General features: G+C 43.5%; 1 protein-coding gene across 1 annotated transcript in view; it reads right to left on the bottom strand.

The window, feature by feature from the left end:
* Positions 1 to 14,243, bottom strand: part of pcsk5b (proprotein convertase subtilisin/kexin type 5b) — a 348,074-nt gene that overhangs the window by 62,431 nt on the left and 271,400 nt on the right. The window contains exons 25-27 of the mRNA XM_067983096.1: positions 5,268 to 5,310; positions 3,669 to 3,811; positions 1,565 to 1,768 (exon numbers count right to left, since the gene is read on the bottom strand). Coding sequence (XP_067839197.1) covers positions 1,565 to 1,768; positions 3,669 to 3,811; positions 5,268 to 5,310 — 390 coding nt within the window. The remainder of the gene's footprint in view (positions 1 to 1,564; positions 1,769 to 3,668; positions 3,812 to 5,267; positions 5,311 to 14,243) is intronic.

The following is a 14,243-nucleotide window of genomic DNA, read 5'->3' as shown; positions in this document are numbered from 1 at the left end:
GTAAATAAGGGCACCAGACCTGTACGCGGTACTCCAGGTGAGGACTCACCAGCACCCTGTACAGTTGTAGCATGACTTCCCCGCTTTTATACTCCATCCCCCTAGAAATAAAGGCCAATATTCTGTTTGCCTTCCGGATTACCTGCTGCACCTGTATGTTGACTTTTTGTGTTTCATGTACGAGGACACCCAGATCCCTCTGTACCGCAGCATTTTGAATTATTTCTCCATTCAAATAATATTTTGCTTTTTTATTCTTCCTCCCAAAGTGGATGACTTCACATTTTCCCACATTGTATTCCATCTGCCAAATTTTTGCCTATTCGCTTAACCTGTCAATATCCCTTTGCAGACACTTTGTGTCCTCATCGCAACTTGCTTTTCCACCTATCTTTGTATCATCAGCAAATTTGGCCACAAGACACACTGTTCCTTCATCCAAGTCATTGATATATATTGTAAATAGTTGAGGCCCCAGCACTGATTCCTGCGGCACCCCACTAGTTACAGACTGCCATTTTGAAAATGACCCTTTTATCCCGACTCTTTGTTTTCTGTTGGTATCCAATCCTCTATCCATGCCAGTATATTACCCCCAACACCATGAGCTCTTATCTTGTGCAGTGATCTTTTATGTGGCACCTTATCGAATGCCTTTTGGAAATCCAAATATACTGCATCCATTGGTTCCCCTTTATCCACCCTGCCCGTTACTTCCTCAAAGAATTCTAATAAATTTGTCAGACATGATTTCCCCTTCATAAAACTCTCCTTGATTGTATTATGAGTCTCCAAATGTCCTGCTACTACTTCCTTAATAATGGATTCTAGCATTTTCCTAATGACAGATGTTAGGCTAACTGGTCTATAGTTACCTGCTTTCTGTCCCACTCCCTTCTTGAATAAGGGTGTTACGTTTGCGGTTTTCCAATCCGCTGGGACATTTCCAGAATCTAGTGAAGTCTGGGAGATTACAACCAATGCATCCACTATCTCTGTACCCACTTCCTTTAAGACCTCAGATACAAGCCATCAGGTCCAGGGGACTTGTCAGCCTTTAGACCCATTAGTTTACCTAGTACTTTTTCTCTAGTGATAGTGATTGTTTTTAGTTCCTCCCTCCCCTTTGCTCCTTGATTTTCTACTATTATTGGTATGTTATTAGTGTCTTCTACTGTGAAGACAGATACAAAATATCTGTTCAATTCCTCTGCCATTTCCTTGCTTTCCATTATTATTTCCCCAGTCTCATCCTCTAAGGGATCAATGTTTACTTTAGCTACCCTCTTCCTTTTTATACACTTGCAGAATTAGTTGTTTAGAATAACTTTTTCCCAAGCATTTATTAAGATGTAATGCTATATATTTAAACTTGGTTCTGGGCCCCATTTCTTCCCTCTTGGGTCCAGCCAGTCATTTGTACATCAGCAAATATCATATATGTCTCACAAGCTGAAAATAGGATTTGCCTCTAGGTGTAATTTATTTCCTCTCCACCGTTTAACATTATACACTTAAATGAAAGTGCGCATTTAGCACTTTGATTGTGGTACATGTGACTCACCATTCCAGTAGTTTCCTTCTGTGCAGGCGTTTGATGGATGCTGGGTACATATTCCATCTTGTAACATTCCTGTAGCTACACAGGAATCACATTCATCAAAGTTGGGACCATGGCAGGTATCACAGGTGGGGTGACAAGTTTCACAAACAGCACGATCTTCATTACCATAGTAACCATCCAGGCAAATGCTTACACATTCAGTACCTGAAATAACACAAAGTCATATTATTTTGTTTACTAAAGGAACAATATACAAATGTATTTCCTCTACAGAATAGATTTAAATCTATATCATTAGGAACTAAGGATTGCAAAGTGTTTCTTATTTCAGTGAGTGGTAACATTCTTAGTTCAAAGTTGTTTTTTGCTTGAAAAATATCAAATTATCCAGTAGTATGATTTAACCAATTTGAATAAGACAGCACAAAAGGCCTTTTTTATGCACAGTTTCAATTTGAATGAACAGATAATTCAAATTAAACAATTTTGAATTAAGAGAATTAGGGGTGGAATTTCCACAGGAGTTCTCCAATCTCCCATCATACCCTCGGCAGAAACTCCAGGGAAATGGCATAAATGGCCGTTTAAAATGTTTCTCCAAGGTTTTCACTGGTCTTCCGGTGGGAGATCGGGAGAACTTTACTTACGTTCATCCCATGACTAGAGCTTTTATAGGGGTCCAGAAAGCAAAGAATCTGACAATCGTGGCAGAGATAAAACTTAGAGCTGGTCATAATTGTAGAATAGAATAGAGCGATATATGAATGTTCCTTGTCAAGATCATGGAGATTACAGTTGGAGAAGGAAGCAAAATTTTCTTTATAACAGCTAGAACTGTACTATCAGCAATTCACATTTACATATTGCCTTTAACGAAAAGAACTGTCACAAAAAGGCAGAAGGAATAGGATGGCGAGCCAGGAAGGAAGATTAGAAGGGGTGAATAAAAGTTTGGCCGAAGAGATAGGTTTTGCTAAGATTTTTAAAGGTGGAGAGAGAGGGGAGAGACAGAGGGATTTAGGGAGGGAAATCCGAAGAGTAAAAACAAGCCAGCTAAAGATTCTGGCCCTGAATTTCCAGGGGGTCCAAGTGATCTCCTGTTGTAATTTCGGTCAGTAGGAAGGGGGGGGCGTGTCACTATTTTCCTGCTACACAACCCCTGCAGAAATTCTAGGTGTCTGTCACCAATGGTGGAGGGGGAGATGTAAAAGAGGTTGGAATTGGAGGCAGTAAATGTTTGGGAGGGGATACAGCGCTCGAGGAGATTACAGAGATGAGGTAAAGTAAGGCCATGTGGGGATTTATAGGCAAGGATGAAGATTTTAAAGTTAATGAGTTGGGGGGCAGGGAGCCAGTGTAGATCAACACAGATGGGATGATGGGCGATGGGACTTAACGTGGGACAGAATGCTAACGGCAGAGTTTTGGACAAGTTCGAATTTATTGGGGGTGGAGGATGTGAAGCCAATGTGAGGCACTGGAATAGTCAAGTCTAGAGGTGACAAAGTCATGTATAAGAAGGTGGCGGCCTGAGGTAATGGTGTACAAGTGGAAGCTGACCTATGCCTACGGATGATGTCGCCAACAACAGTATATAGATAAGAAAGAGGGCAGAACAGAGGATTCATAAAAGTTACAGAGACACAGCTTTGGCAATTGATGTCAAAGGAGCAAATGCTGGAAGGACAGTAAGATAGCAGTTAATGCTTCTTTTCAATAATGTGGAGATGCTGGTGATGGACTGGGGTTGACAATTGTAAACAATTTTACAACACCAAGTTATAGTCCAACAAATTTATTTTAAATTCCACAAGCTTTCGGAGGCTTCCTCCTTCGTCAGGTCACCTGACGAAGGAGGAAGCCTCCGAAAGCTCGTGGAATTTAAAATAAATTTGTTGGACTATAACTTGGTGTTGTAAAATTCTTTTCAATAAAGTTGTGTTTAGCAGCTCTAACAGTGTTCATCTATGAAAATATCATCACTCTCATTGACAGACACTTATGTATAAGCACGGGCAATGTTAAAAAGTCAATGTATGCACAATAACTTCATGCTTGTTTAATGTTAATCAGTATTAGGGACACACATAAGGGCTTTGCTTACTTAAGAGGAAGAAGCCATGTTCACACCAATAGCATTGTTTTTCATCACAGTCAATGCAATTCTCATGGCAATCCTTACACTCCATTGTGGTATCTTCTTTATAGGTCTTGGTTGGACAAGTTCCATAACAATGATGATGAAAACTAGAGAGAGGGTTTTACAACACAATAATGTCAGGGCAAGGCACAATCCATTGGCTAAAACTCATCATCCTGAGTTTCTGTGGCTTCACTAAAATGATAGATCTTTGTAATGTTTTGAAACTATGACATTCCATTTGTATGGGTGACATTTTTTACATGAGAAAAATCTTTTGAAATATAAAGGTATAAATATAATATTATTGAGTTCCTCTTCATTTATAGCAAATGCCTTCAGTGTGCCAATTTTCTTTTACTTTGGCACTTGAAAAAAAATCAGAATCTTTCACATTAAGAAAGTAAAGTACTTTAATGTTCTTGTTAACGCACCACAATGACCTCAAAGATTCTCTGTCACTGCACTAAAAGTAGATTCTTGCTAGTAAATCCCCTGTGGCCATGCTCACGGTTAGTAGGAGGCATGAAGTAGGCGGAGCAGCCGTGGCGCCAGCCTAAAGCCACCGTTGGGAGGCCTGAATCATTTTCAGGTTCAGGTCTCATTTGAATGCAGCTGGCGAGTTGCGGGTGCCAAACAGGTGCTTTATTGCAGCTCGCTGGGTGTGGAAGGGTAGGAAATCAGCCGGCTCTTATGCTAAGTGGGATGGCGGGGGGGAGCAATCAGTCGCAGTAATTTTGCAGGGCTAAGAAGAGGAATCCTACTCCTCCTGACTCCATAAAAATTAAAGAAGAAAAGGTTTGGGACCCTTTTGTGAGTGGCCCCTTTAAGGTCGCTCACCATATGTACTTCAAAATTTCCATCAGGGTCCTACTTCATCTTTGGACCCTGATTTGCATATTTAAATAGCCTCCTGCATGAAATAGGCAGGCATACAGTTTGCCCATTTAGAGGCCCACCTGAAAATGGCATCAGGTGGGCCTTGGATGTCCAAGGGCCAGTTAAGTTTCTCCCCCTGGATTTTCCTCTGCTGGCCACCCTTTTTTAGATGAAAAATGGGCGGGAGGCATATGTAAATCGCCCCAGTGTATCTTTTATCTGTGTTTGTTTTAACAGACTGAGAGGTTATACCACCACCTCTGGAAAACAAAAAAGAATTATCAGCATTATCCATTGATTCCAATGGACTGGAGGCCAACTTAAGCATGTTAACATATTCCATATGTGGCAGTGCAAAATAGAAACGTGGGTCACTGGATGAATATTAAGATAGAACTCAAGCAGTCACCTGCCACAATTTTCTGTCATCAGCAGTACTGAGCTGCAGCAGCAGGGAGTAATGTTGGCAAACAGCTCCAGAGGTTAGTAAGACTGTTCACTCCACATTATGGAGTGAAATGCCAGAGAAAAGAAATAATTAAGAGAAAAGGATCACTGCCCAGTGATTCTACTAGTGACGATACAATCTGAAAAAATGTCTGCCTTTTTTTTATTATTGCAATTTGGGTGGTTCTTAAATGCATTTTACAAAAATTACAATATGAAGAAAATAATGCAACTTACGAGTAGTAGCCATGTATACACGATATACATATTCTTGGATCATCTGCAGAAACAAATACAGATTCTGGTAAGTAGCTGCAGTGAAAGTAGAATTGGTTTATTTTTGAGGTGATGATTTTATTCAGTCTCTGGTGATAACCCTTTGCTACGACACAAGGACTGCAAAATTCCAAATGGCCAACCTTAGACACTGTAAACAGCGCCATTTTTTGAGAAAAGCTATGACATAGATTGCAAACCCATTGAAATGAATGGACCTTGAGTTTGCTTTTTATAGTGGTGTATAGAGAAAGAAGTTACTTTTTCTCATAAAAAAGTGATAAATAAATATTTCACAGGCTGGATAGCACTTCAGGTACGCTTCTCCTGCCCAGCACTGTGGCTGGGGTAGGGGGAGGAGGTACCAAGAAATTTAGCCCTCATTTTTCTCAATAAGCCAATTCCTTCCACAGGCTGTATAGAATTTGCTCTATTGTAGATTTTATCCAATCCTTTCTGAAGAAAGCTTCTGCAAAGATTCTCACTGTTCCCTCATTTCACTGTTATTGCTTATAGCTGTCAGGTGGGAGAAGTTCATTTTACCAGATTGGGATAGATTTGTACCCTGGCTGCACTACTTATTCTGCAATTTTTCTGTTAGAGAAAAAATCAAATTCAGCTCTGTAGTGTGTACACCATATAAAGTTGACAGTGACACACTTCGTACAACCATGCACGCAAGAGATGGACATGTTGGACAAATGAATGCCAGCTCCTTTTTCACCAGAGTAGGTTTTCTCTCAGCAATCAGCTTCTTTGCTCTGTTTGTTAAATAACTGTGTTGAATGAGTTGTCAGTTATTCCTTATGTGCAGCGCAGGCCAAGTATACTATATACTAATATACAATTTGTTATAACATATATTACTTAGGGCTTCCTCTCTCACAGAGAAGCCATATAGAACATCATCTTTAACTGACTCTTTTACATGATTCACCAGAACTGAACTTGTTTCCATTATGAAAGGAAGATTGAAATGAGACACAATTCGGGTATTTAAAATCCTGAGAAATGGATAATGTAGATACGAGGAAATTATTTCATTTCATCTGTGAGCACAGAAAAAGCGTGTAAAAAATTCATCTTCAAGCAATATTGAGATTAGAAGAGCTTTTTCCCTCATTTAGTAATGGTTGTGTAAAATCAATTCCCAGCTAACATGGTAATGCTACATTAGCACCAGTAAATGAGGATTTGGTTAGACATAAGATTGAGAATTTCTAAGGATTAATAATCAAATGCTATGTGGAACATGATGGCTTCTGTTCTTCTGGGACTGGAAATGTAAAGGAAAGCAACTGGTCAAAGGTAACTAATATAGTCCAGAGTTATACTTGATTTCCATTTTGCAGAAAAGGAGACACCTTGAGGAACTTTAACTCAGAAGGTAAAGTGGGTTGAGTAGTGTCCACTTTTGAGGAAAGCACAAGCTTGGTGGGCTGAATAGTCTTTTCTTGTTTTGTTCTTACAAACACAGTGGAGGTTTTATTGGATAACCCCCGAAAACGGGTGCTGGGATTACAGTGCGCGATTAACCCGTGCCCGGTCGTAGCGATGCAGGCAACACGTAACCTTCGTGTTGCCTGATGATTTCAATGACTGCTGTGTGTGGCCAGCGCCACCTGTGCTGTTAATTGGTTACACGCACCAGCAGGGGGGCCCGATGTCAGGCGTGACTAAAGGCAGCCTGCACCTCTTAAAGGGGAGGTGCACTCAGGCTGCTGGAAGTCCTTTGGGAAGTAACCCTGTGCTGGAAGATATTGAGGAATGGCTGCGCCTGGGAGAGAGCTTGCACCTAGGTTCTCGGTGCACTAGAGGCCTTGGTGGAAGAGGTGGTCAGATGAAGCGCCTTCCTATATCTGCAGGGGGGGGGCAGGAGGCCCTCCAGACATATGCTGAAGAGGCAGTGGGAGGCTGCGGTGGACGAGGTAAATGTCAGGAGCATCGCACCATGCACACGGTTGCAGTGCAGGAGGAAGTTCAATGATTTGACACGAGTAGTCAAGGTAAGTGAGTTCAACTGTCACGTGGCATATCCTACCAACTGCACCATTAGCCTCATCCACTGCTCCACGCACTACACCACCCATCACCCACCCACCAACAAACACTTTCCATCAGTATGCAACCCTGCGAGTCAGATGCTGCTTCTCACCTTCACACGTTACCACTCTTGCAAGCCACACCCCCACAACTCACAGGTCACACACATGTCAACCATGACAGCCACATCACCCAAATATCCTGCAGGACATTCACTGACAGACTTCCCTCTTTCTTGCAGGACAAGGTGGTGCAACAGGCAGGAGGAAAGATCTGGGGGAGGACAGGCACGGCTACACATCCTCACCCCCATGGAGGAAACAGTGTTGTCCTCATTGGATGGGCCGTCGCTGCGGCCGTGGCCACTGGCGGTGCTGGAGGTATTGACAATGAGGGTCTCTGCATACCGAATCCTCCTTCTTGCTTCCCATTTCTCCCTCAGCCCACAATTTTTTTCTGATTCGTGATGCAGATGGTGTCAGTACGCATGTCTTATTTCCTCCTTTCCCCTCACCACAACTCAATTTGTGTCCCTTTGTCACTTCAGATACACACAATGTCAAGAGGCATGGAGGAGTCCAGCTCCAACTTGGCACAGGGCTTTGCGCAGAGCTTGGAGTCCATCCTTTCCAATCGGCATCGTCAGAGGAGGCAGAGGATGATGACAGTGATGATGCAGGCACACCGTCACTTAATCGTACACTCGCAGCCATCAGCTCAGGTACTGACATTGCACGTACTTTAGAGGCTAGGAAAGAGGTGGGATCTGCACGTGGTGAGACCTGGGCACAAGTACGCAGGAGCCGGGGTGGGGGAATGGATACCACAGGTGCCAGCTTGCTGGAGGACAAGGTCCCACACTAGTTCTGCTGCAGTAGAAGGCTGATGGGTGCACACAACCAAATGCTTGGTGCACTGGAAAGCCTGCCAGAAAGCCTGCACACATTGTCAAGGGGCATGGAGGAGTCCAGCTCCAACTTGGCACAGGGCTTTGCGCAGAGCTTGGAGCCCATCCTTTCCAAATGGAACTGGTGGACACCTTCAGCAGCCCACCTGCGGAACCCACCATGATGCAGCGTCTGATGGCCGATGTCATAGCTTCCATTGCAGCACAAATATCTGCCATCCAAGGTCTGACTGCTGCATTTGGAGCTCAGATTGCTGCCTTGGAAGCTCAGACTGCTGCTATCGTGGCTCTGGGCTCCACTGTGGAACGGGGTGTCCATGGCGCCACAGCAGTCCAGCAATCTGGCGCCATGGAAGACGAACCTGCTGTCCTCTCTCAGGATGACAGCATTCCTGCTCCCACCCCTGCCACTCCGCCAGTGCCCTTGCTGTTGCCTGTCAGCCAGCTCAGACTGCTGCAGCGCAGGCTGAGATGGTGCAGTCTGAAGCCGGGTTCTCTCAGCCCAGAGCTGATCGAGGTCATCCTTCAAGACCATCTGCACTCTCCTCCACTGAAGGTCAGCAACCTTCCACCACCCATGCTCCAGCCACTGGGGATGCACCTCACAGAGCACTAGGAAAGGTAAAGGCACACGAACCACAGGCACTGAGGGAATGCACAAGTGTGAATAATATCAGTTTGTTTGAATCATTTCATGTGTAAATCTATAAATGTGATTGTGAATTTGTATTTGGTGTTGGTTTTCATTTGTGCGATGAGCTGAGGGAGGAAGCAATGTGTAATCATAAGGAGGATAATTTGATGGTCATGTGGGGGAGGAAAGGTAAGGGGTGTGCGCCAGTTGGTGAATGGGGAGGTGTTGTTGAGGTTACTGATATCGCTTATTAATAATCTGATCACGCAGAGCCCTGGCAGACAGGGCCTGTCTACCTTGTTGCCTCCCTGCCTCTTCCTCCACTTCCTCCTCCTCTACTTCCTTCTCAGGATCTCAGGATAGGCGGTGGCAAGGGCTGTTCCCTCATAATAGCCAGGTTGTGCAGCATGCAGCAGACAACAACAAACCTTGATGCCCACTCAGCTGAGTACTGCAGGGCTCCTCCAGAGCGGTCCAGGCAGTGGAAGCGTTGCTCAAGGACGCCTATGGTGTGCTCTCTGATGTTCCGTGTGGCAGCATGGTTCCCGTTGTAGGCCTGCTGTGCACGTGTGCGTGGGTTCTGGACCAATGTCATGAGCCTTTTGATGAGGAGATAACCCTCGTCATCCAGTAGCCAGCCTTTGACTTGCCAAGCTGGTTGAAATACAGGTAACACGTTGGACTGCCGCAGAATGAAGGAATCATGACTGCTGCCAGGGTAGTGGGCATTGACCTGCATGATGGGCTGCGTGTGATCGCACACCAGCTCCACATTGAGGGAGTGGAATCCCTTTCTGTTCATGAATGTGAAAGTAGTTTGGAGGACGAATTCATGGAATGCATTCGAGACAGTTTCTAGAACAATATGCCAAGGAACCAACTAGGGAACAGGCTATTTTAGATCTAGTTTTGTTTAATGAGTCAGGGTTAATTAGCAATCTTATAGTTAAGGATCCTCTGGGGGCAGAGTGATCATAATATAATAGAATTTCATATTGAGTTTGAGAGTGATGTAGTTAAGTCTGAAACTAGGGTCTTAAATTTAAACAAAGCCAATTACGTAGGTATCAGGGGAGAGCTGGCTAAGGTAGATTGGGAAATTAGATTAAAAGATATGACAGTAGATAAGCAACAGCGAACATTTAAAGAAATATTTCATAATTCTGAACGAATATGCATTCCCTTGAGGAATAAAAACTCCACAGCAAAAGTGATCCAACCGTGGCTAACTAGAGAAGTTAAAGATAGTATTAGATTAAAAGAAGAGGCTTACAATGTTGCCAAAAATAGTAAACCTGAGGGTTGGGAGGGTTTTAGAAATCAGCAGAGGATGACCAAGAAATTGATAAAGAGGGAGAACATGAGAACATAATAAATAGGAGCAGGAGTAGGCCATCTGGCCCCTCGAGCCTGCTCCGCCATTCAACAACACCATAGCTGATCTTCTACCTCAACACCATTTTCCTGCACCATCCCCACATCCCTTGATACCTTTAATATCTAGAAATCTATCGATCTCTGTTTTGAATGTACTCAATGACTGAGCCTCCACAGACCTCTGGGGTAGAGAATTCCAAAGATTCACCACCTTCTGAGTGAAGAAATTTCTCCTCATCTCAGTCCTAAATGGCCTACCCCTTATTCTGAGACTGTGACCCCTGGTTCTAGACTCCCCATCCAGGGGAAACATCCTTCTTGCATCTACCGTGTCGAGCCCTGTAAGAATTTTGTATGTTTCAATAAGATCTCCTCTCATTCTTCTAAACTCCAATGAGTATAGACCCAACCTGTTCAATCTTTCCTCATAAGACAACCCTTCCATACACGGAATCAACCTAGTGAACCTTCTCTGAACTGCCTCCAATGCAAGTACGTCCTTCCTTAAATTAGGGCACCAGAACTGTATGCATTACTCCAGGTGTGGTCTCACCAGCACCCTGTACAGTTGTAGCATGACTTCTCTGCTTTTATACTCCATCCCCCTAGAAATAAAGGCCAATATTCCGTTTGCCTTCCGGATTACCTGCTGCACCTGTATGTTGACTTTTTATGTTTCACGTACAAGGACACCCAGATCCCTCTGAACCGCAGCATTTTGTAGTATTTCTCCATTCAAATAATATTTTGCTTTTTTATTTTTCCTCCAAAAGTGGATGACTTCACATTTTGCACATGCCAGTATATTAACCCCAATCCCATGTGCTGTAACTTTGTTCACCAACCTCCTGTGTGGGACCTTATCGAAAGGCTTCTGAAAATCCAAATACACACATTCACTTGTTCCTCCTTATCTATTCTACTAGTTACATCCTCAAAGAATTCCAATAGGTTTTGTCAAACAGGATTTCCCTTTCATAAATTCATGTTGAGAAAATTGAATGTGAGAGTAAACCAGCAAGAAATATAAAAACAGATTGTAAGAGCTTCTACAAGTATGAAAAAAGGAAGAGATTTAGCGAAAGTAAACATGGGTACCTTAGAGGCAGAGACAGGAGAAATGATAATGGGGAATAAGGAAATGACAGAGACGTTAAACAAATATATTGTATTTGTCTTCACAGTAGAAGACACCAAAAACATACTGGAAATTGTGGGAAACCAAGGGTCTAATGAGAGTGAGGAACCTAATTAATTATGATTTGTAAAGAAAAAGTACACTAGAAATTATTGGGACTAAAAGCCAACAAATCCTGAGGACCTGATGGCCTACATCCTAGGGTTCTAAAAGAATTCTCTAGATTCTAGAACAGTCCCTGTGGATTGGAAGGTAGCAAATGTAACTCCGCTGTTCAAGGAAGGAGGGAGACAGAAAACAGGGAACTATAGGCCAGTTAGCCTGACATCAATAGTAGGGAAAATGCTAGAATGTAACATTAAGGACGTGGTTAACAGGGGTCCTAGAAAATCATAATACAATTAGGCAGCGTCAACACGGTTTTATAAAATGGAAATTGTCTTTGACAAACATATTAGAGTTTTTTTGAGGGTGTAACTAGCAGGGTAGATAAAGGGGAACCAGTGGATGTGGTATACTTGGATTTTCAAAAGGCATTCAATAAGGTGCCACACAAGAGGTTGTTATACAAGGTTGGGGCTCATGGGATTGGGTGTAATATATTAGAATGGATTGAGGATTGATTAACGGACAGAAAACAGAGAGTAGGAATAAATGGGTTATTTTCGGGTTGGCAGGTTGTAACCAGTGGGGTGCCGCAAGGATCGGTGCTTGGGCCTCAGCTGTTTACAATCTATATTAATGACTTCGATGAGGGGACCGAATGTAATGTATCCAAGTTTGCTGATGATACAAAGCTAGGTGGGAAAGTAAGCTGTGAGGAGGACACAAAGAGGCTGCAAAGGGATATAGACAGGTTAAGTGAGTGGGCGCGAAGGTGGTAGGTGGAGTATAACATGGGGAAATGTGAAATTATCCACTTTGGTAAGAAGAATAGAAAAGCAGAATATTTTTTAAAAGGTGAGAGACTAAGAAACATTGGTAGTCAGAGAGATTTGGGTGTCCTTGTACAAGAATCACAGAAAGTTAACACGCAGGTACAGCAAGCAATTAGGAAGGCAAATGGTATGTTAGCCTTTATTGCAAAGGGGTTGGAGTATAAAGGTAAGGAGGTCTTGCTGTAATTATATAGGGCTCTGGTGAGACCACACCTAGAGTACTGTGTACCGTTTTTCTCTCCTTGCCTAAGGAAGGATATACTTGCCTTATAGGGGGTGCAACAGAGGTTCACTAGATTGATTCCTGGATACAACAAACGTTCACTAGATTGATTCCTGGGATGAGAGGGTTGTCCTATGAGGAGAAATTGAGTAAAATGGATCTATATTCTCTGGAGTTTAGAAGAATGAGAGGTGATCTCATTGAAACTTATAAAATTTTTAGAGGGCTTAACAGGGTAGATGCGAAGAAGCTGTTTACCCTAGCTGGAGAGTCTAGAACCAGGGGTCAAGATAAGAGGTCGGCCATTTAGGACCGAGATGAGAAAAAAATTCTTTACTCAGAGGGTTGTGATTCTTTGGAATTCTCTACCCAGAGGGCTGGGGATGCTCAGTCATTGAGTATATTCAAGATTGAGATTGAAAGATGTTTGGACACTAAGGGAATCAGGGGATATGGGGGTAGGGCGGGAAAGTGAAATTGAAGTCGAAGGTCAGCCATGATCTTATTGACTGGCAGAACAGGCTCGAGGGGCCATATGACCTACTCCTGCTCCTATTTCTTATGTAATATAGCCGAGTTCTGATGTGGAGCATGCATGGCAATATGTGTGCAGTCAATGGCACCCTGCACTATGGGGAAGCCTGCAATGTGAGCAAACCCTCGTGCTCACTCCTGCTGCATGTCTCTGGCAAGAAGGAATGTGATTAATCTATTTCTGAGTGCATGCAGAGCCTTAGTCACCTCCCTTATACAGCAGTGCACTGCAAACTGTGAGGTGTTGTTTATATCTCCAGCAGCAGCTTGAAAGAAACTGGAGCCGTAAAAATTAAGCGCCACAGTTACCTTGACAGCTACAGGCAATGCTGACCTTGCCCTACTCTAAGGCTGCAGTTATGTATGTAGCAGTTGACAAATTTCAGTGACGACTGATGCACTGGTCGTCGCTGAAGTTGAGGTAAGACCATTCGTCCCTGAAGATCCTTGTTAAATATATCCTCCTGCTGAGTGCCCTGCGCTCCTCCTCCTCCCTCTTCTGACAGCTTGTCCTGCTCTGCGTGGTCTCTCTGCATGCCCCCAGTCATGTTCAATTCCCAGAGGAAGCCCTAGCAGGCCATCCATGTCTGGAAGCAGCTTTGTTCAGCACACAATTTTAAATGCCACTAACAGTACAGTCAGACCAGCCAGATCACTCTCTATAGAATACTGCAACTTTCTCCAAGTATAGGAAACTTCCACAAACACATACAATTGCACTCTTTAAAGAGCGCTGGTGGAGAGGGGTCCTTCATGCCACTTAAGCCCTGTTCAGCTGTGCGAGGTTAAGACTGGAGGTTAATACTAAAGAGGTTGGCTGGAGTGTGCAGTTCCAAAATGCCGACTGCTGCTTCAAATTAGCGTTGTACACTGACTTATGTCATAATCTCCCTACTCTACATGCTGACAGCGTTCGTTAGGTGCGTAACCTTCTTTACCAAAATGGCGTCCTGCGCACTTCACTTTGGAAGTATCTCGGATGCCATTTTCAGGGTTTAGGAGTCCGCGTAATACCCACAAAGTGGGCGCTACCCGAACCAATTTTGCCTCCAGGTTTTTTTTAAGACAGACTCTAGTTTTTGGCATTTGATGCAAATGAACATTACTCCTGACACTGCCTCAACAATGCACCGATTGTTATTC

The sequence above is a fragment of the Heptranchias perlo genome, chromosome 4 (assembly GCF_035084215.1).
Source record: "Heptranchias perlo isolate sHepPer1 chromosome 4, sHepPer1.hap1, whole genome shotgun sequence".
NCBI lineage: Eukaryota > Metazoa > Chordata > Chondrichthyes > Hexanchiformes > Hexanchidae > Heptranchias > Heptranchias perlo.
This window is presented reverse-complemented; position numbering and strand designations above follow the sequence as displayed.